This window comes from Coturnix japonica, chromosome 6 (assembly GCF_001577835.2).
Source record: "Coturnix japonica isolate 7356 chromosome 6, Coturnix japonica 2.1, whole genome shotgun sequence".
NCBI lineage: Eukaryota > Metazoa > Chordata > Aves > Galliformes > Phasianidae > Coturnix > Coturnix japonica.
Window position 1 is genome coordinate 15,290,396 of NC_029521.1, and position 21,729 is coordinate 15,312,124.

General features: G+C 41.2%; 3 protein-coding genes across 4 annotated transcripts; all 3 read left to right on the forward strand.

Moving 5' to 3' along the window:
* The first annotated feature begins 296 nt into the window (after positions 1-296).
* On the forward strand, positions 297-5,168 carry LOC107315914 (beta-microseminoprotein-like). The gene is made up of 4 exons (XM_015866858.2): positions 297-405; positions 3,264-3,363; positions 3,824-3,926; positions 4,787-5,168. Exons 1-4 carry the CDS (start codon positions 403-405, stop codon positions 4,911-4,913), a joined length of 333 nt encoding a protein of 110 aa, XP_015722344.1. The 5' UTR covers positions 297-402; the 3' UTR covers positions 4,914-5,168.
* A 3,438-nt stretch (positions 5,169-8,606) lies between these two features.
* On the forward strand, positions 8,607-13,301 carry LOC107315913 (beta-microseminoprotein-like). 2 transcript variants are annotated; one of them, XM_015866857.2, is made up of 5 exons: positions 8,607-8,698; positions 10,262-10,370; positions 11,569-11,677; positions 12,255-12,360; positions 13,037-13,301. In XM_015866857.2, exons 2-5 carry the CDS (start codon positions 10,368-10,370, stop codon positions 13,164-13,166), a joined length of 348 nt encoding a protein of 115 aa, XP_015722343.1. In that variant the 5' UTR covers positions 8,607-8,698; positions 10,262-10,367; the 3' UTR covers positions 13,167-13,301. The 2 variants fall into 2 exon arrangements, with proteins under 2 accessions (XP_015722343.1, XP_015722342.1); XM_015866856.2 differs by lacking the exon at positions 8,607-8,698 and having other exon boundaries at positions 9,382-10,370.
* Positions 13,302-19,558: 6,257 nt separating this feature from the next.
* LOC116653609 (beta-microseminoprotein-like) lies at positions 19,559-21,618 on the forward strand. Its single transcript, XM_032445474.1, has 4 exons — positions 19,559-19,573; positions 20,150-20,234; positions 20,896-20,998; positions 21,452-21,618. The coding sequence occupies exons 1-4, from the start codon at positions 19,559-19,561 to the stop codon at positions 21,579-21,581; spliced, it is 333 nt and encodes a 110-aa protein (XP_032301365.1). The 3' UTR covers positions 21,582-21,618.
* Positions 21,619-21,729: the final 111 nt, after the last annotated feature.

Below are 21,729 nucleotides of genomic sequence, written 5' to 3' on the forward strand. Positions count from 1 at the left end.
TCAGATCACTTGGACCAGCCTGTAAAGTACTGTCTATAGCTTATATATCAATCATTATATTTTATCAAAAATCTCTCTCTCTTTTTTATATATATACACGCACCTCTTTTTGTTTTGTTTTCTAATCATAAAGCTTCCAAGGGAAACTTTGTTTGAGGTTCAGTCCTGTACCCAGGTCAGTGCTCCCACAGAACCAAACATTTTCTCACTGCCAGCTGGCAAAATTTCAGCAGTTTCTTCAGAAATTTCAACATACATGCATTTGAGCTGAACAAGCTATTTTTCTAGACTTAAATTGCCCAATATAGAGGCCTCATAAAATATCTGCTTTCAGATTCCACAGAAAGCACTTGCAGAGATCTTCTGGAGACTTGGAGCTCTCTGGAAGCTACACATTACACAATGGTGAGTCAAAGGCTTAGGATATTTTAAAGGAGGGTACAGATCACTATTTGCTTTGAAACTGAAACAGAAAGATATTTTTAAGAGAATTACCTAATTAAGCATTTTTAGGTGTGGGTGTGTTCCCCTAAAAACTGCCTGAAGATGCAATGAAGTATATAGTTAAGATTATTGTGAACTTTGTTTTTAGCTTGCTTTGTAATTACTTGAGGGTCTTTCATCTGTTGTTACCCTTTTCTCCAAATTGTCTGTGAAAATCTTCACAATTTTGTGAACAAATAGAACCATGCTTTCAAAATCCATGGGTGTGAAACACAAGATTCCCTTTACAAGGAAATGTATAGTACTGTGTATTCTGTCTGCTTTTCTCTTCTGATTTATCAAGACCTGTCCTGTTTCAGCTTTTTAAGGCTCCAAATGTGTATGCAGAATTGGAATCATCAGTTAGATATTGCTAAATAGATAGGCAAAGTCCAATGGCCCAGTTTCCCTCTGATTTATGCTCACCTAGTTTCATAAACTATTGGCATTAATTACCATCTCTGATGACAATCTACGGTATGGAGTAAGTTTTACAGAAGAGGCAGCAAGTTCTGTGATACATGTAGATTTGGAAATGAAGGGAGAAATTATCATCTACTTATTAATCTGCTTAATTTTCCTTAGAGCTTGACAGTACTCATTGGAAAAAACTTAGTTGGTCAAGGTGATTTGCCATCTCATTCCACATCAATTCATCCATCCACTTGCAGAGTCTGCTTAATCCTGTTCAGAAGACTGTTCTGCAAGATGGTTGGTAGCGTTCCCTTTGTAAGAGAGCAAATAAGTGAAAAGGATTCCTTGAAGTGCCATGCTTTTGGAAGCCGAGAAAAACACAAGCTTGATGTAGAACTAAAAGTCCTTGCCATTAACGTAACTAAAATAACATCTCAATTTAATAAATAATGTAATTTCTGCCATTGCTCTTTTACCCTTTTGATCCTCACTGCTCAGCCTAATTCCTGCTAGCTGTCTGTTACTTAGCTCACGTATCCTTTGGTTATTCCAGCAAAAGACCAGTTTAGAAGAGTTCAAACAACACACACTTTTCTTTCTTTCTGTTTAGATTCACAGGAGGGTCCAGAACTTTGTTCTTTAGAAAGAAGAGCATACCCAGTTTCATTTGACTTGCATTTCTTTGAATAGCAAGATAAGGACAAATGCTGGAGCAAACAAAGGATTAAACATTCACAGAATACAGCATAGGAAGCAAAAGAAAAGTTCCAGTTGTTGCTATAAAAACACGTAGGACAGCACTGAGACCTCTAGTAAAAGTGTCCTGTGATGCTGCAGGGCCCTGCACCGGTTTGGAGGAAGGCTGCCACCAAACTAAACATGCACTGGACAATTAAAACACAGAAAGCAGTATCCTAAGCACACTGAGATCCTCTGTATAAAACCACAACTCCCTGAAATCCCACAGCCCCAGGTAGCTGCATGGAATGACTAGCCTCAAAGCTCTACTCCAAATGTACATGAAACCTTCAGAGAGACTAGTTGCTGTGTTACATACTCTTCTACAGTTTCAGAGAACAGGAGGTGCTTAGACTGTTTTCCTTTAGCCAAGTGCCATGGAATTACAGCATGACAGTTCCAGTTTTTCTTCTTTTCTCATTCTTGCTATGCTGCAGCTGGATTATTCTACCCCAAAACCTCACGAACTGCAAATGGTGGAACTGCTATGGACATTAAGCATTATATCCTATTCCATAGTCCCTCCACCCTCCTTTCACAACAACATAAACATCCCTCAGCCCTGTAAGAAAGCAGCACTTCAAGAATTAAAACAGCAAGTTTCTTCCAACACAGAGGTCATTCTCCTTGTTTTATTGTGGTTCAGAGCTTTCCATTATTTTATTTTTGCTTTCACGGTTTAAGTAACTCAAGGTGAGCAGCAGAGCTACTTAAAGCAAAGACTCTCACTGACATTTTTAACCATGCTTTCATGTAGAAGCAACCTGTTGAGTTCTGATCAGTGACTTGAAAAGACCTTTTCATATTACAAATCTTCTGTGTAAGTCTGCAAGTGCTATCAAGAAAACTGAAGTACATTCCCCATTGCTTCTCAAACTCCATCCATTTCTAAACGTTTGCCTAAAGCTATCCATCTTGAGTAATTCATCAAATCAGTCCTGTGCTCCCATCTCTCTACTTCCATATAAGTGCCTCTAGAGAGTTATGCATGTCTTCTCAAAGAAGTCCTGGATGTTCAGCAGGTTCCCATCTCCAAAATGCTCTTGCAGCTGTTGCCACCACTAGGCATGAGGAATGCACGGTTCCATAGCCAGATCCTTGTACATGGTTTGACAAGACTGTTCAAATGCTGCTAAGTAGAATACACAGCACTGGTTTTCTGCCCTAAGGCACTAATTTGTGTCTCTCTTCTCTATTCCAACCAGCTATTAGTGGGATTTAGTTAGCTTTAAGGTCTTATTTTACTGCCAGATTCAGTGAAATTGCTGTGCTCAAAAGCGAAACAATGGGTCTGCTACACTCCTGATTTACAGGAGAAATAGCTACATCTGATCCAAAGGCAATTAAAAAAAGAGATGGGAAGAATCTGACAGGGTTTTGAAGTGCAAACCTCTATGGAAGCTTTTTGTGATTTCTGGAGATTGGACTTTGACAGAGAGTGATGCTGCAGGTAGAACTGTCATGTGATTTTGTCTCTTCCCACATAAGGAAAATCAACACTGTGAAATATGTACAGTTCTCTTTTAAAACAAAAGATTATTTCTAATTTCTGTTTCAGGTTCAGTGACTTAGATTTTCAGAATAATTATAAATCAAAGTAGAATTTATGATCTGCATCTCTTTTACAGAAAATCCTACTGGCCTTCCTTCTTGCAGTGGTCATCATAGTGACACAGGGTGATGCTTACTGCTTTACACAACTCTACAAGCCGGGAGAGGCTGAAAAAGGTAGGACAGGGGTAGTCGTCTCACTCAATAGTATTTTCTTGGCTTAGTTCTATGCAGAACTGTTGGGAAGGGCTCAAAATATCAAGCAGGGGCTCAAAATATCAAGGAGGTGGGAGATGTCAAAAAGACCTGGACAGGAGGTTCCAGCACCAGGTTTCCAAAGTTAGGGAAAGAACAAATTTTCACCTAGACTAGATGAAGTTGCAGCAGCATTATTGCTATTGGTGGTAGGTTGCTAATGCTGTTCCTGCACATGGAGCTGCAGGTGAGAGGATTTCTGAATTCAGTTTGGAAACAAGTTCATGCTCTCAAAATAATACAGGTAATAGCCAGGGGAGCAAAGTGACTTGTTTTACCGTTATCAGGAACAAAGATTTTCAGAAAATATACAGTCATTTTGAAACTTTTCAGTCTCTGATGTGAAGGTTTAAAGAATATCTTTTATTGCTGTGTTACACAGGCTGTATGATGGATGGAGTATTGTACCCCTTTGGAGAGATCTCAAGGACAGAAGGTTGTTTCAGATGCAGCTGCAGCCAATCTGAAATGCACTGCTGCACCCTGTAAGTCTGCTTTGTTACCCATAAAAAGACCACAGCTTTCCATGTGCTAGGAATATATTAGTTTCTAAAGACATGAGAGTATTTCCTCACCCCTCCCAGAGCTGGGGAAAACCACATATATCTTCTGACTCCTTGGCTGTGTTAACCTTGGTTCAATTTTTTCTGACTGGGAGTGGAGACAGGCCCTCCAAGACACATCCAGTTGGTGCTTGCTTTTAATACTGAGTAACGATGAGCTTCTTTTACACTAAGATTAAGTCTTTCTTTGTCAGGGGATGTAAGAGGAAGAAAGGATTTCATACCTCACAGTACTTAAGATGCCCCAAAGGGCTCATGGTGATCTGAATCCCCTTCCAGAGATGCTTTTCTGCACTGAACATACAGACTCTCGAGTGACATGGCTCTGGTCTGATGTCTCTCTCTCTCTCTCTCTCTCTCTCTCCCCAACATCCTACTTTCCTCATATCCCACCTTCTTCCAGAGCTGAAATGGAGTGATTCTGTTCTTCATCTTTTCTCAGGGGACTTCCACATTCCAAACATACAGAAGGCTGTGAAAAAGTACTGGAAAAGAGATAAATAATGATGAAATTGTGCTTATGCCACACTTCAGAGTGCTGTGATAGAAAATTTCTGGGCTAGCACTGAGCGCACTGATACCTCTACACAGCACAATGAAGCAAGATATTTATTGGTTGAGGTCCTGGAAGCTGTAGCTGTGGCTCTAGCTAGGCTGGTCTAAGTCATAGTTCAAGAGATTTCTCACTCAGCACTAGTTTAAGATATAATTGCCAAACCACTGAATTATTGAATTGCTTACTGCTCCATGTCTAACATTTGCTCTCTCTTTGTTGATGACAGCTATACTACTCCTGTGGGTTATGACAAAGAAACATGTAAAGTCATTTTCAATGAGAAGGACTGTAACTATGAGGTGGTGCCAAAGTACCCCTCGAAGGAGTGTGCTTGGCATGCTCGTGTAGGCTAACAACATGCCTGCTCCAAGCCACTCTGTGCTGTGGGATCCGTCCATTCCTCGAGAAGCTTTGCCGTCACAGAGACGCTCAAAGACCTGAGAGATCTTATCACAAAGAGTTCTTCAGTGGATCCCTCTTAATCTCCCAATTATTCTAATTCAATATACAAGATTCACAATCAGAGACAAAGTCTTATTTCTGTCATTACTTGCATTGATATCACCAAGCTCTGTTAAACGAAATAAATCCAGATGAAATACCTAGAATTGCTTCATAATGATGGTTCTTTGTACACAATAACATTGAAGAACAACACCTTCCTTGAGAGAGGAATGTGTTTCCCTCACTACTCCAGCATGCCAAATACCTGTGCCCTGACAGAAGCCACTTGTGCACTTCAAAGGCTTTGTTCCTGCCAAGACCCAGAGCAGCCATTTTGGCTCCCTATACATCAAAATACAAGAATGATGCACTATTTGAGATGCAATCTGCTATAGCTCACACTTCAGGCAGACAGCAGTCTTAGGAGGGGAGGAGGACACTGGACCAGATTCTCTTCAGCAAGTTTTCTCCTTCTCTGTGACAGATTCACTCTGAGACAGCCTTCCAGTACCTTCCTGAGAGTGAATGGCAGAGCTGGATTCCACCTGTCAGACATTCAGAGTCACTGGAGTTTGTAAAGAACCCAGTCTCAGCAAAATCTTAGCTGATGAGATGCCCTCTTATCCCAAGATCAGTGTATTCTCCATGTCTGTAACACAGCCATTGAAGCAACAGGCGTTTCCTCCTAGCAAACTCAGACACCAGCAGAATACCACATCAACTAGCATGAGATTTAAAGAGGTGAGATTCTCACAGAGTGGATGGACAAAGTAACACATAGCCAGTGACTGTCTGGGCTTTCACAGGAGAAACTGAAAGAACAACATGCTGCAGGGTGAGGTGTATCCTCTACATACCTCAGTTTCCATGATGACAACATTCTCATTTCAAGTTCTGCCCCACTTCCACGCATCATCTGCTGAAATATTAACTCCAGAACTTTTCCTCTCAGTATGAGATCTTGCGACCACCTAACCTTCCCTTCCAGAGTCAGCAAATGTTCTCCTGCCCCTGTTTGACGTGGACAGCCATGCTGTGCCTTGACATCATGTTCTGCTGCCCTGCTCTGCCAAGACTGCCCCAAGCCCAGCTTTCTGCGGCATGCAAAGCTACCCGAGGCCCCCCAAATCCCTTTGGATTTGGATTTTCCACAGCCCTAAATTTTGGATTTTGTCTGTCACCAGTGCAGCCACTGATGGTCTTCTAAACAGAACCTCCCACTCAGTCCTATCCTAAGTCTGCCTGCAAATAATCAGAATGATTTATCGTGATATGTTTTCTCTAGCTTTGTTATGGGTAAATTGCCTGCAAATACTTTTAAAATTTCTTATGGCTTTGAGACACCTCTTCATCTCCACTCCCCCTCCCCCCACCCCGAGGTTGGGAGGGATGTAAGTCCAAGCATTTAACAAGTGCTAGCATTGCATTCTTTTGCATTCTTAATCTTTTAACATCGCCTGTTCTGGGAACTGCATATTGGTCCATAACTCCATCTTTCAATAAAACTACTTCCTGTGAAGCTGTAGAAGATGTGGAGACAGCCTTAGATTTGATCTTAGCAGAATTCATCTTTAGAATGTGCCGATTCCTACTTAAAGTGGCCCATAGAACTGTTTTTTGACAAATAATGACTTTTCATGTTTTTTTAACGCTCACTTTGAATATAAATTTTTCATTTCTAACAGAAGGGACTTTGATGCTTCTTATAGATTAATTAATTAATTAATTATTTTAATTTAAATCCTCATGAACTGCACAAAGCAGCTTGTGTTGGTTGGGAACCATGCCATGCCATAGAATATTTCAGCATTTTTGCTACCACTCAACTTCAGTTGAAAATAAGGAGAGTAGGAAATATTGCATTTCCCATAAAATGGAGCTCTCTTTTTGTCTGGCTCTGTCACTCCTCACCATTCTGTTTTTCTTCCCCTTCATGGGGCTATAGTACCTGTGGCTATCTTTCCAGAGCTGCTGCACTGCAGACAGAGACATTCTCCTTCAAACAGTGCTTGGCCTTCAAAGTTGGTCCTTTAGATTACCTTGCTTTTATATCCCTTGCCTAACACTGACCTTTCCTTTTGGTATCATGACACAATAGGATTTTCTGGGCCGGTGGAGGAATTCCCATGCATCTTAAGAATCATGCCTTAGCAAGAGGGATCATTGCTTTCCCAAAGAACTAAATAGGATAAAAAGAAACAAGTGTTTCACTCTGCCTGCAATCTGAAACTTTGCTCAGGGATAGGGACTCTGCTACACACAGAAGGGGAGAGAGATGCCTGGATTAGGAAAGAAATGATGATGTTGACTCCAGTTGTGGCCTCCCAGTCTGAACTGAGACCTCAGATCAAAATCCTGCACTTCCAGATATCACCTGGACAAACTAACCACACCAGCAGAGCTTTGTCTTCAAAAAATTACAGCTCCTGGATAATTCCTAGAACAGAACAGATCTGGTTTTGAGGTTTGTGGGTATACGAGCCTCAGAGTTAACAAAGATGTTCCCACCAAGATAAAACTTCTTTCCACCACATTCACAATATGTTTGTGTGTCAAAAGCATACCATATCCTTTATTGCTGTTTACTTAAGCTTCTCCTTAAACAATTGCCGCATCTCATGTTCGAATGTGGCAGACATCATTCAACAATCGTAAAACCAATTTATATTACACCTAGCATTGTCAGCATAAGGTCACTGTGAATACATTTGCAAGATGATGTTTACCTATGATCTGTGTGCTGATATGCCTCACACTTCCTCTTACTTTCTCTCCTATATTAGTGTTGCTCATAGAGTAATCCTTTTTACAGATACTAGCTAGTTTTTGTTTCTTTCCTTTAAGAGCATTACTCCAAAATCGCACTGTATTTTTCTGTTGACTGTCTAGCCCTGAAAAATACAGTTAAAAAAAAAAAAGTTTTTGCATCCTCCCTGTCATCTGTGTTCAGTGATATGTAACCAGAAACCACCAGGTAAAGAATGACTAAGTAAAATGCTGAGGCAAGTCTTCAAGTCTCCAAGGTTTTTTACCTCCTTAGAAGAAAACAGGATACTCTGAAGGCATCCACTCATTGTGAAAAGAGTTTCTTCACTGTCCCTAGGCATTGCAGCTGGTCTCAACTACATTCCCAAGAAAGCTGCTAACAAGAAGCTCTCCCTGTACCATGCATAGCACACATCTAGAAAACACAGGGAAGGCCTTGCAATGGGGGCAGCTGAGAGGTCAATGCTTGTCTGACAGGTTGAGAGAGAATGTATGTATGTAGGCTGGATTTTCATTTTCTGCATTTAGAGCATCAAACACTTTCTCTGTGATTCAGCACAAAACTAGCAAGCAGTACTGAGTTTTGACAGTAACATCTTCCACAAGTCTCACTCCAGTGCACCTGCATCACAGATTGTGGTGTGTCTGGTGGTGAGTTCACATACAAAACCTGTTGCAGTACATCTGTTAGGCAAAATATTGCATGGAAGATCCACACCATGAGAAAAGAAAAAGACCCATATGGCTCAGTAATACTAACAGAATCAAGGCAGTGTAATTTGATTGTCCTTTTCAATTTATTTTATTTATTTTATTTTATTTTTTTTTCAGACTGCAATGAAATACTTGTCCTGTTACTTCGAGGACACACAATAGTCAATACCTTGAACAAGACTCAGTGGAACTTCCCACAGCATCCTCAGCCAAGGTGAAATAGCTACTTCCTCACAATATAAAGGTTACAAAATGCATACAAGCAAAAATATTTCTTGTCCTCAGCCACCCCACAGATATACGTCAGTTCAGGTAGCATAAGAGCAGGACAATGGAAAGTGTGAGCTCTCTCCATTGTCACCACAACCAACACAAAGCAAGTCCTTGGATAAAAACCAGGGTATATAATTTTAGTCACCTACTGAGCCTTTTGTTTCCTTTATCAGAAAAACGCACATGCTCCACAATACCTCCTCTGAAAAGAGAATAGTATCCTAAACCATCATGAGACTTGAGATGTCCTAAAAGGAGACTTATTCTTTGCTGATATCATTAAAGATGTTTCCAGTGCCTGTGCTCCACGGACTAACATATTTGTTTGAGTTATCAGTGTTTCGAGCTTAAGGGTGTGAGCCACACAGCAGTGGTGTTAGTCATCTCCTGTTTCAGGGCAGTGTGTATGTTGACACTGACAAATCCAGCATTTTAGTGATAAGCTGGTTCTGGGCAGTTTTCTCAAGTTAGTGAATGCTTGCAAACTCCTAAAGCTCTTTTCACCCACACTGAAGAAATGTTTGGAAACTTTGGGGGTTGGAGGGTCAGGGAGGGAAGAAGAGGAAAGAAAAAAAAAAAAATAGCTTTCTTTTTTTGTAACTTCTTTATCTGTAGCTATTTACCCAGCCTACCAAGCTGAAAGCCAGCTAAGGATCTCCTTACAAATTATGGTCACACAGTGACGCACATTGCAGTAATGCTGCTGGCTTTCTGAAATGGACATCCTGAGCTAGCTCTCAACTCTGGAGTGTAGGAGTAGTCACCCCAGCTTGGAGTTCAGCCTCAACTCTCAAATCCATGAAACAAGACCAAATAATTAAGCAGCCAGACTGGTGAAATTATTGCAAATTGTGTAGTCATGGTAACAAGAAGTCTTGCCCTTGCTACCAAGGATACACAGTTCTCAATATCTGAACCAAATAGATCACAGCTAAGCAAAAGTAATTTGTGCTTGACTCCTTTAATATCAAATTACTATCCTAAGCATTTGGAAAGAGAGCTTGTCCGGACACTTGGCACCTGCGTCCTGTGGATGGATGGAAAACCAATTAGTGAAGAAAATAGCTATCTACTACCCTTTTCTAAGGGCCTTAAACTCTCCAAAGGCCAGCAGCTCACCACAGACACCTGGCTTTTCACATTACCCTTCCAACCACCACTTTTTCCACGAGAGCCTTACTTTTTCTTCAGCTAATGAACAAGAAAGTGGAAAGATTGCTCAAAGTTTGTCTCTTAAAATCTAGGTGTTTCAAACTAAGCACACAGATTTTAGTATGAGCAACAACCACAACCATACAGTCATTAATGGGATTCTCATCATGCCCAGTATTCCTTCTGGGCTTGAAATTCATTCTGAACTACCTTCCATAACTTCCTTCTAGATAATGAGTTGAACAAAGCCACACCTATTTCTCCAGAACCAAAAACTTTCCTCATTCTGATAACATCTAAAGCATGAGGTCACATTGCGGAAACCTCATTGGACTTATTCTTGTATGTTCAGTTTACTCAAAGACTGATATCAGAAGCTTCCTCTCTATATAAGATCTTGGATAAGATCAACTTTCTACAGGCTGTCTCACTACTGGAAGCCTCATAATTCTGCAAGAATGGTGAGTCCTTACATCTTTATTGTAAAAGATAATTATATGTTGCTACAGATTTTCAGAGAGATTCTTTTGGATTGACCTAAGCCTTCAAAGACCTAAGTAACTCAAAACTGAGCTTTGAAAACAAAAGTCAGACACATGAGGACAGGCAGGTAAGAACCTTGGGTAAAAGATTTCAGCATTTATAATGCAGAAGATGTCCAATGGGACACCACATGAAGGCATGAGATGTTTGAATGTAATTATTTCTCTGGCAGAAAGCAGCTCTGTTTTTCCTTAACTGAGAACTGGCCATCACTTTTATGAAGAGTTAGGATAGTATCTGAAAGTTTAGCTAAACTTCAAAATGTTTGATTGCTTATTCTATTAAGACTATCTGCTTCATTCCATGGCAGAGTTTGGTCTGTGGAGAAAGCTAAGAAATGAGAACAGGTTTTGAACATGAGTGATGTGTTAGTATTTTGTACCAGACTTGCCTAGGATGATCAGATGCTCATGATGCTTATGTTTGTGTGATTGTCAATGCTATAGAATGAATTATCACAAAATTTGTACAATTAAAACATACATCCCTTTATAGATTTCCCGCCTTCCAGTAAAATCCCTTGTTTCCAGTGCTCAGATGTTTTTTACTTATCTTGTTCCTCCAGAAATGCCTGTCAAACAAACTGGTGGTTTTTACCTTTTTCTCTGCAAAATTAAATGCATGTTTATCCTTCCTTTCATATCTGAGGTACAACTTATTTTTAAGAACTCACCAGTGCTACTCTGTCCAAAATACATAAGTACACATATATACCCACAGTACATAGGGAGAAAGAGACTGTTAAGAACATGTACTTATTGTCAGAGAATAACAAGAAAAATGAATAAGGAGAGGAAATAAGTTGAACACCTTCCCTGTACAGTTCACTTTCACAGACAGTGCCCGGGTCTACCAATCCTGGATCAGGCAACACATGATTTTAACAGTTTGGAAAGACAGACTTTTTCCCCCCTTCTCAAGTTATTCTCTCCTTCTACGTCTACTAAATGGCTTAATATTCCTGATGATGTGTTAAAGTGTCTGAAACACAAATGACAATTGGATTTTGGTTCAAAACCACAGTGTATTTTCCTGCTTCTTATAGCAATATTTAGAATCAGGAAGTTTCAATATATACTTGTAATATATTTGCAATAATTCTGCTTTCCTCTTCAGAAAACCTTCTTGGCCTGCCTTCTTGTTCTTTCTGTTAGTGTGACATTGTCCAATGCATCCTGCTACTTTCAGCCAATAAAGCCAGTGAAGCGTGGTGATGAGATTATAGGTAAGATGTCAGCTGTCCTCATCTTGTCATCCAGCCCCACAAGTACTGCCTGTTTGGATTTACCTATTCAATGCAATCCACAATAATTTAAAAATTAGTGGGAAGAGTGGAGAGAAACTGCAGGGAGGAAAGTAGGGTATAGAAAGAAATGAATTTATAACATGTTATAAATTATCATGACTGTTAGACAGGAACTTCATATCCAATGAATGCTTTCTTCCTGCAGCTGAGGATCAGGAAGAATTTTCCAGGGAGATTTAGACATGCTCTAAATGATGAGTTAAAAAATAGTGTTAATGGTGGGGTGTAGCCAAAGCCTTTGCTTACTTCTGACCAGGACAATGCCTGGTTTTCTTCCTGCCTGGGGCACCTACTTCCAAGATGAGCTATTCTAGGAAACCTGATGCTGCTAAGAACAATGGAGAACAGAGTTGAGGATACTCTTTTCCACGTTTTAATATAATCACTGTCCATCTCCATTACTGTAAAAATCCAACAAAACTCTTATAGGAAGTTTGCAGGCAATAGCGTTGTCAACCCAGTAAGTATGACAGCTGCCTGCACACTACATTTTCAGGCAGCTATGACATGAAGGGAGTGCCACATGAATTCAATACACATTGGAAGACTGAAGACTGCTTAGACTGCTCCTGTTATAAGTCTGGGATCAGCTGCTGCACCAGGTAAGTTCAGAACAGTGAGGTTCCCTCTGCTGGCACAATGTGGCACAAAGCACTTCCCTAACACCGGGGTCCCTGGGAAACCTCTCACTCGCTCCCTTTGTATCACAAAAATGAGCATTAGCCCAATAGCAACACTGAACTCACAAGAAGTTTTTCTGAAATACAGAGCTACCATTTAAAAAAATAATGTTTGAAACAATAAAAGAAAATAAGGGAGTAGACATGAACAGGCTAAAATTTCAGGTAAGATACTTATTCGAGAGAGAACATTTAGTTACTTAAGAGTCTTCTACCTGTGCCAATTAAGATCTTTCCAAGCACACATTGTGTCCTCTCTGTCTGAGGGGTAGCCAGCCATACACTGGCCTGTCTATAACATTTGCGTGTTTCCTATTGCATGTTGTGGCAAAACAGAAAAGCAATGATATTAGAGTAGCAAGTAAACATGACAAACATCTTTCGGGTATAAATGAAATCAGTAAACTATAACTCTACCCTCCTCCTGTTTAGGTATCAGGGTGAGCAGCCTTATGCTCTCAGCTTCATACGAGCTCCCTTTTCTGTTATTAAACACCACCTCAGCATCACCTCTCCAGACTACAATTGTAGATACAATCTCAGATGGAAGCCACTTCCTTCTTGCTCTAATCATCTGTTCTTCTTTTCCCAATGACAGCTATGCAATACCAGTTAACTTTGATGAAGAGAAATGCGTACGCATATTCGACAATACTGCCTGCGCTTATAAAGTGGTGGAGAAAGCCGATCACTCAAAAAAATGTGAAGTATATGCGTCGGTGCTGTAACAAAGGAGAGCCATCGATCAGGGGGAAATATCTGCTTTTCATTTCAAGGGTTCTCTCTCACAAATTTAAAAAAGCTGAAGAACACAACCATAGAGTAAAGTCAACTCAGAAGCTTCCCAGAAGTGAGAAAAAAAACAACCAGAACCTAAGCTCTGAAGATTTCCTCTGTTTCTCTGCCTTCCGCTTCTCTGTGCAACAAGAACTAAATTATTACTTCCTAGGTATCCAGAATTAAAGATGACCTTAAGCATTAGCAACAGCTGATGATTTCAATTTTTCTTCCATTGCACTTCAGTGCCAAGGAGCACATTCTGTTACCCACACACAACTATATTTTAAGGCTCAAAATAAATCCAGATGAAGCATCAAAATAAATCCAGATGAAGCATCAAAAATTTGTGTGACTTTTTTTTGGGGGGAAGGAAGGCGACCTAAAGAAAGTCCAAAAAACAAGGGAAAGCATCTAAAAGCAGCTCAAAAAAATCCCACTGTCTGAGCATTCCCATTCCTAAGGCAGTTTCTTGATAACCATTTATCCTGCTTGGCTCTCTGGAGCCTGCCCAACCTATGGACTGCAAGAGACACCACTTATCCACAGCAGTCCCAGGTCTCTGCCATGGGCCTGGATCTGACTAACCCGTAAAGAATTCAAGTTTCTAAATTGGTCAGTGCTGTGAACTATGTTCAGGAAGACACAAGCCAGAAAATAAGAATACACATGTAACAGTAGCCAAAGAGCTATGTACTCCAATGACATTCTTGAAGGCTATGGTATATTTTCTCAGTAACTGCAGAGATTTTCTGGGTCAGTATACCTGCTTCTGAAGCCTTGAATCATCCAATTCTTTAACAGCCAGCACCCTTCTGAGCAATGCTGTAGCCTGAATTCAGTCAGCTTAGAATTGTGGCCTACTTTTAATAGAAGCTTAACTTTGTGCTTGTGGCCTATGTAGAGAAGAGATCAAGTTCTGTGCAATCTTCCCAAAAAGGGGACCACTTGCCCCCTTCCTGCTGTTTTTCTTAGTTACTTTTCTCCATTACCACAGACTATTTTCTTTTTTTCCAGTTTTTCCAAAGGCACTTTTATTCTGCTGCAGATCATGATCTGACTCCTGAAGCAGAATGAAATCCATTGAAATCCATTCAGCTCTGGGCTCCCCAGCACTCTCTGAATCTTGCTGGTTGGGGCTCTGTCAGACAGAGCTTGAGCAGATGAGACATCCCCTTATGCAACCTCCTACAGTTGCCCAGAGGCTGAGTGCATTGCAGCTCCTGATTCATTTCAGATGGATGCTACCCAAGCACAAAGGGCATGAGAGGGAGTTTAAAAAAAACAAACCATTACCCACTTCTATGTCTTGCAGGCACCATCAGCTTACAGAGAGGGTATATTCATAATGCACAGCAAGCCTCAAGGAAGCAATGCACCCAAACTCCAGAAAAACCAGCCTTACTGGCACACTCATGTAATCCCAACAATTTAACCACATCCCAAAAGCACTCGGATGCCTTCCTCCAGCATCTACTGACTGTTGATACGGTATGTGGATCCACACTGCCTGTCATGATAAAATGAGAAAGATTTGTCTCAAGCCTAAACCAAAAAGTCTCCAGAGAGCTGCTCCCTTCTTGTCTGCTCCAAGTTCCAGCATGGAAACAGATTATGTGATGATGTTACCTATCATGTCTCATTTCAGAATGCCAGAAACACAGCAGGAACTTGGCTGCCTTTCCTAGGAGGAGCCTAGCAGGAGGATGACAGAAACCTCCAAACTGAGGAAGCAGAAGCACACAGAAGAGCTTTGTTCTTCCTTGTTTAGTCAAGTGTTTTGTCATGACATTTCTCCTCTTAAACACACACAGTTACAGCCCCTACAAAGAACACATCTCCAGTGCAGGCCCTTGTTCTTTAGGTGCTAGCACCACTAGCTTCACATAGTGGAGCGGAAACATTCATGTGAGAGTTCCCCATTATCCTGACATTAACAAGAGACTGCAGAACGCTGGGAGCCCAGCACAGCCCCAGGAAGGGACTGTATGCTCTCTTCCTCCCCTCTCCCCCCAGATGCCTAATGAAGCACTCCCACTAGCTCTGTTAGAAATGAGATGGAATTTTGGGTGGCTCTGATCCCTCCAACAGCAATAATTCTTTTCAAGACAAGACTTTTAAATACCAGTAGGATGTTCTTGCCCTAAACAGAAATATAACATTTATCTTACCAAGTAAGATGTTTTAAACCAGCAACAGAACACACATGCTATAATCTGATGGAAGTTTTCCTATTAGAGAGTATTTATTGCCTAAAACTTAGCTGGTTTTGTATTCAGTCATGTTTTGTTCCCATTAGGATTTTTGCCAGTCTTAAAATTTACTTTGAACAATCTTAAACAAGGAATGTACATATTTTATTTACATTATACTTACTGGAGAAGCTGGAGACTTGCAGATCACTTTTTGATTTGTACTATTTTTTTTAAGTATAGATGCACTCAGTTTATGATAGTTCAGCCTTTTCACTTTGCTCCTCATTAATGCATCTATTGGTATGCAGGAATATTTGCCTTGGCACCTTTTGAATGCTTCTAAGTTTCTGCTGAAATCTATTGTGTGCATATTTCCGAAGCCAGGCTGTGGTTTATTAAGGGCAAAATGATTGACTTTATAGTAGTAATTTATATGAAACCTAAGAACACACAAGTCATATGTTCAATCTTAAACACTCAGTGAGACTTATCCCCACCTCAAAATTCTACTCTGACACTGATTTTCTTCCAGCATACAACTCTGTGTAATATTATGAGTCCTAGAAGAAACACTTGCAAGAGTAACACAGAATTTCAGTATCTGGTTTGACTGTGTGTTTGTTATCAGAACTCTTCCACAATCTTGAGCAGGAAAGGGTCTGAAAATTAGAATAACCAAAATCACATCAGAAACAGAGAGTGGAAAACCTACTCCACCTGCTGCACACCAGCAAGCATTATAAGAAGTATCAAGAACTTGACACAGCGCATTGCTCTCCTCTTCCTCTGCTATGAAATCGCTAGATGGCATCCTAGTTCTACAACAGTGCTCCAGCATCTGAAGGAAAGGCTGGTCAAGCAAAATCTACAGAGTGCATGAAAACTTAAAAGTTAATTTTTGCCCTGTTGACAGATTTTTGGACAGTTCCTGCCGGTAACTACAGTCTATGTTAGATTTAGAAGTTTCTTGTTCATTGTGTTAGTGCAGCGTTCCTTAACTTGTAAGGTAACAAGCTCTGTTTGCTAAGCTCAGTTCTTCAGAATACATTCATGCCATCAGCTGCTGCCACCCTCATCCCCAGCACTAGTTTTTGAGAGATACCAGACAGGAAACAATTCTGTGGGACTATCTGGGAACTCCAGCATACTGGCATATTGCTATTTAACTACATTATTTTATTAGACACATTTGCAAAGCCATGGATAGAAGTAGGATCCACAGACGTGACCAGTGTCCCATCTGCAAGGGGAATAAGAAGAGATTTAAAGTAGGGCTTGATCATTAGAGCTGCTACCAGAGCCCTGAGACTTTGTGACATCAGGTAGCTCTGGGAAGCCTGAGAAGGGTTCAATGCACAATGACACAAAGGAGCCGCTAGCAAAGCAGAGATGCCCCAAGCACAGTACAGGCAACAGTATAAGACAAAAACCACTCTGGACTCAGATCCAGTGTTTGTGGAAGGGTCAATTCCTGAGAGAGCAGCTGGAACCTTGGAAGAGGGAAGAGTCTAAGTCTCCATACACAAAGGTCTGTAGGTCTCAAGCCTAGTGCTGAAGGTAGGAACAAAGTAAATTTTTCCTCTCTTCAGGGAAGTGGTTACACAGCATTTGTGTTATGTCACCTTGATGAAGACTAAAGAGTCAGGCTTTCTGCAGGAGCAGCAGTTAGAAAACTCAACTTCTGCTTCAAAGAACAGTTTTGCTTAAAAAATGATTAATCATCCAGCAGACGGTCTCTAACCACAAGCTCCTGAAGACAGGTTAGGTTTTCAATGCAGGCAAGTTTCGCTTGAGTTACAGGAGTGGAGAACTGGCCTGCAGTCAGAGCCTCGGTGACCCAGGGGTGATATCAAGGCACCCTTCTGCTCTGAGATGGGGAGAGCAGTCCAGCCTGGCCCCAGGCATCTTTAAGTTACTCAAAGTCCTCCTAATTGGCAAAAGCATCTCCAGGCAGAACTCCCTCCCTGGTTTGGCAGTCACTGCATTTGTCAAACCCACTGCATTATTTAACCAGTTTAGTTTGGCAGCTTCACTGGCAAACAGCAAGATAAACAGGGAGAGGCAGGGTTGGATGTTCCTCTCATTGCTTCACAGACCTCAAGCTAAGGACACCCATATATTAACTTCTGCCATATCCCACAGCTACTGAAAGACTTACAGGCTGTCTGGAGCCAGGCTGTGAGCTCCACTGGCACCACACATCTCAAAGCATAAGGCACAGAGGCGAGCAGCAAGTTGTGACAGAAAGGTGGCACTCCACGTCTCAGGAGGCACTCAGCCATCCACTGGGCAAAGTTGACCTATCCTTCTTTTAACAGAGGGACCCCAAAGGACACGCTCTACAGCCCTACAGGGAAGTGTTCATTCATAGCTGCATAACAGAGAACTCCCTTCACTACCTACTTGACCTGGAAAGCCTTATTGACTCCAGAGGAGACCCCTGAGCAGGTCAGCAAGCATGGACAGAGAGACTGGCTCAGCCTCTGCTCTCTCACAGATCTCAAAATTACAAACTTTCAAAAGCACTTAATTTCTTCATTCTCAAGCTTGCAATTAAGTAACCTTACAATGCCTTTTTTTCACATTAAAGGCAAAAAAGAAACCACACGTAGCATGCTATAGCACACACCTAAGGTTAAGGAACCAGTACCACCAGGCAGCAATGGCTTCAACCACTGTGGGCTTGGCTACCTGAGAAACAGCAGTGGTTTGGAAAAACTCATTAATATAGTCTATTTTATTTAATTTTCATGAAAGAATAAGGATATAATAAGCTCATTATTTTAGGAGAATTTGGAATGCACCTCGCCCTTCAAGAATGTTAATGTTGCTTTGAAACTACCATTATTACAGATACTACACGCTTCAACAGTCACTCATCAAGGAACATGACAAGATTAGGAGTGATAACAAGGTCAAGAGATCACACATTTAAAGATTTAACAGCATAAGAGAAATAAAATTTTCTTCTTAAAGCTAACACAGTCAACTTGAAGGAATCATTCCCTTCAGACAGGAGTTCATTCATTTAAGGATTACCACCGATGATTTTCCTTCAAGTACTTCATTAGACACAACAACTGTTTCCTAAAGCAGAACCACACACAGGGCACAAGCTACAAAAAGTCAAAAGATTAAGACAGAACTACAAGATGAAAAGCAAACTACAATAAAAGCTCTCAAGCTTCTCTCTAAGAGCTACAACAACAACAAAAAAACAACCACAAAAATAAAAAAAACAAACCAAAGACACTTACACAAATCAACTCCTCTGTCACAGCAGGCAGCAACCACTTCCTCTGCAGTCACCTCCTTTGCTCTGAACCCCTCCAGAGACAGCACACACTCTGCCACTACACCTCTTATCCAAGAACCCCCTCCAGGGCAGCTCGGCTTCCTGCAACTATTTGTCAATCAGAGGAAGCTAATGAGTAATCAAGGTGTTTAATCAAGCACAGGCTTGCTGAAAAAACCCACCAGCAGAATTAATACAACTCATTATGCTGGGAATACTCAGGCAACTTTCAAAGCTGGTTGTGTCTGCGCTCCAGTTCAGCAAAGTGGTGGATTCCTCCAGATTCTGGCATGGCCTTAGATGGTCTGGGGTCTGTGAGAGTTATCCTGGATGGTTGTGAGAGAAATGCAGCCTCACATAGTGTGTACTGCAACAGTGCAATTGCAAAAACCCCCAATACCTGCTGTAAGATATCCTGATGATCTCCAAAAATGACTCTGCAAGATCCCAACTTTCTTGGAGGCAGCGCATGTATGAGACAAAAGAAAGCTGGAATTTTGCATTCTTTGCCTTTCCTAATCCCTAACATCACTACTGTCACTGTCAGGAAGACGTGAGCTACAAAAGCACTCTGGCTGTTGGCTTCACTTCTGAACTGAGACAATACACATGCAGCTCATCTCACTTTTGCTGATGAAAAGGTGTCTGTTCATGGTGATCTATGTGTGTCTTGTGGGCTGGGGTTTGCATCAGCAACTGAGAAACCAAAACTCTTTGGCTAGTCCCCACAGGCCATTAAATTCGGACAAAATGACACATTGCATATAAATTGAAATTATAATAAATCAGTCTGAGAACAGTGGAGTCTCCACACCACTGCACTGTACGAATGACCTGTTCCAGACTTGGGGTGATGTGCCTGCAGCAGGTCAGGTGAACAATAGCACACTACTGCCTTGCTGCTCACATGCCCTTTCCCTGCTGCTCCTTGATGGCCTGCCAGGGCTGGAGGTGCAGTTTTTGGGGGGTGACAGTCTTTCTCCAACACTGGCACTGGTGTGGAGAAACTAATGTATCTATCTGCTGGAGTTTCTTCAGATTTACACTGGTATCGTGAAGGTCAAGATGTACATCAGTGTACAAAACAAGCTTCAGCAAGACTTTTTGAGATGACACCTTCTGATCGATGGTAGGAACAGGTTAGAATGTCCACTGGCTCCCAGGCTGCTCATGGTGACATCACCTCCCTTTGCAGTGACCATTGTTTCCACACTGTATAAAAATACACAGCTGCCCCTCACAATGAGATGTGAGCAGCCCATGCAAGTATGGTAAGTCAGCAGTTTATATGCGGTGGATGTGCGTGTACATACATGGAAATAATTTTTCAGTCTGAGCTTATTTATAAGAATAGGACTTGTCCTTAATTCTGTGCAAGTGCATCGGTTCACTGGACTACTTAAAAAACACTTGGTTTAAAGAAAACTTCCTATTTCTTTTCTAGAAATTCTTGCTGGTCTTCTGCTTGATCCTCTTCTCAAGGACTCTGTGCGATGCCCGCTGCTACTTTAGAACTTCCAGCAAGTACGGTAAGAATGGCAAAGTCTAATTTTATTAGAAATGCTGGAATAGTGTAATGCATTCTGAGTTGAAGACTGATCCAGTCAGCAGGATGCTGGGCTATCAGCCCAACTGAAGACAGCTCCAGGCAGACACTTCCATGGCATAGGCGCAACCTCAGTGTTAGTGTATAACTGAAATCACTGCCCTCATGGCAGAAAGCATGAACTGTCAATAAGCATCGACTGACCTGAATAGGGTATCTAACACTAAAATCAAAGCTAAGGCTGCAAGACTGGTGTTGTTGAAGCTTAATAAAAGTTGAGCAAGAAGTGGGGAGGGAGAAATAACAGTCTAGAACTGTAGGCTGAGTATAAGATAGGGCAGAAATATCCTACCATAGCCATCAGCTGAAGTATTTCTTTAGATCTATTGCAAGAATAGGGGGGTATTTCCCTAGCATGTGATTGCTAACACTTTATAATGATATTTTGTACACTCCTGTACACTTCAGGATCAAAGACTTGGTATCTTCTCTGTAAAGCCCTGGGTCAGATTCTCTCCTGCTGTGACTCAATGTAAAACAGAGTTTTGTTTGCCAGCACATGAACTTAAAAGTCTGTGATTTATATCTATTAATACACGTGCATATTGATTTACTGACTATTGTTTTCTGTTGTGTGCATGTAGGGTGCATTTCAAACAGAAACCTCTACGTTTTTGGTGCAGTGTGGAAGACTGAAGATTGTTACCAATGCAAGTGTAAGATGAATGCGATGGTTTGCTGCAGCTTGTAAGTTCCCCCAGGTTATTGCTTGCTTATTAAGGAACTGATTGAAGTGTTCAGACTTAAAGAGACTTGATGAAAGCCTGATCTAGAACGTCATACTCACTTGAGCAAAATTCCTCTTCCTATATCCCAGTTAGCTCTAATCATGACCACATAGAATTATCTGATAACCACATAGACTTATTTGGGAAGAAAAACAAAGTGAAACACAGCTAAGGTCTTACAGAGGACACAGCTCTTCCTCATCACAGTATGGCTTAGGTTGGAAGGGATCTTAAAGATCATCAAGTTCCAACCCCTTCAGGTGACAACTACTCAGCATTAATATTAATGGAGTTCATGAGCCTAACCAGTCCATAATGTACCTTGTTGCAGGATGGCTGTAGCTCAGTAAGCATCCTTATCTCTGTCCAGGTCTTGTCTCCTGATTTGTCTCCTTGCCTTTCTCAATGACAGGGTTTCAATCCCCAAGAACTATGACAGAGCGAACTGCGTTGGTCTCTTCCACAAGAAAAGCTGCTCCATCCGAGTTGTGAAGAAGACTAATCCTGACATAAGTTGCAAAGTCTACAATGGGGTTGGTTAATGCTGTTTTGATGTATTTGTCCTCTTTCTTCTGCACATCCCCTGGAAGTTAGATATATTCTACATCTCTAACTTAGAGAAAATTAGCAAAGCAGCATGGTTTCATGAGGAACAAGTTCACCTCATGTCTTTCACAGCTCTAGTTGTAC

Excerpts from the sequence above, each read along its gene's own strand:
- LOC116653609 (XM_032445474.1), top strand. Across the intron at positions 20,235-20,895 it reads TAGAACTTCCAGCAAGTACG|GGTGCATTTCAAACAGAAAC; the intron begins GTAAGAATGGCA and ends GTGTGCATGTAG. Across the intron at positions 20,999-21,451 it reads GCGATGGTTTGCTGCAGCTT|GGTTTCAATCCCCAAGAACT; the intron begins GTAAGTTCCCCC and ends TCTCAATGACAG.
- LOC107315913 (XM_015866857.2), top strand. Across the intron at positions 11,678-12,254 it reads GCGTGGTGATGAGATTATAG|GCAGCTATGACATGAAGGGA; the intron begins GTAAGATGTCAG and ends CTACATTTTCAG. Across the intron at positions 12,361-13,036 it reads GGGATCAGCTGCTGCACCAG|CTATGCAATACCAGTTAACT; the intron begins GTAAGTTCAGAA and ends TCCCAATGACAG.
- LOC107315914 (XM_015866858.2), top strand. Across the intron at positions 3,364-3,823 it reads GCCGGGAGAGGCTGAAAAAG|GCTGTATGATGGATGGAGTA; the intron begins GTAGGACAGGGG and ends TGTGTTACACAG. Across the intron at positions 3,927-4,786 it reads GAAATGCACTGCTGCACCCT|CTATACTACTCCTGTGGGTT; the intron begins GTAAGTCTGCTT and ends TGTTGATGACAG.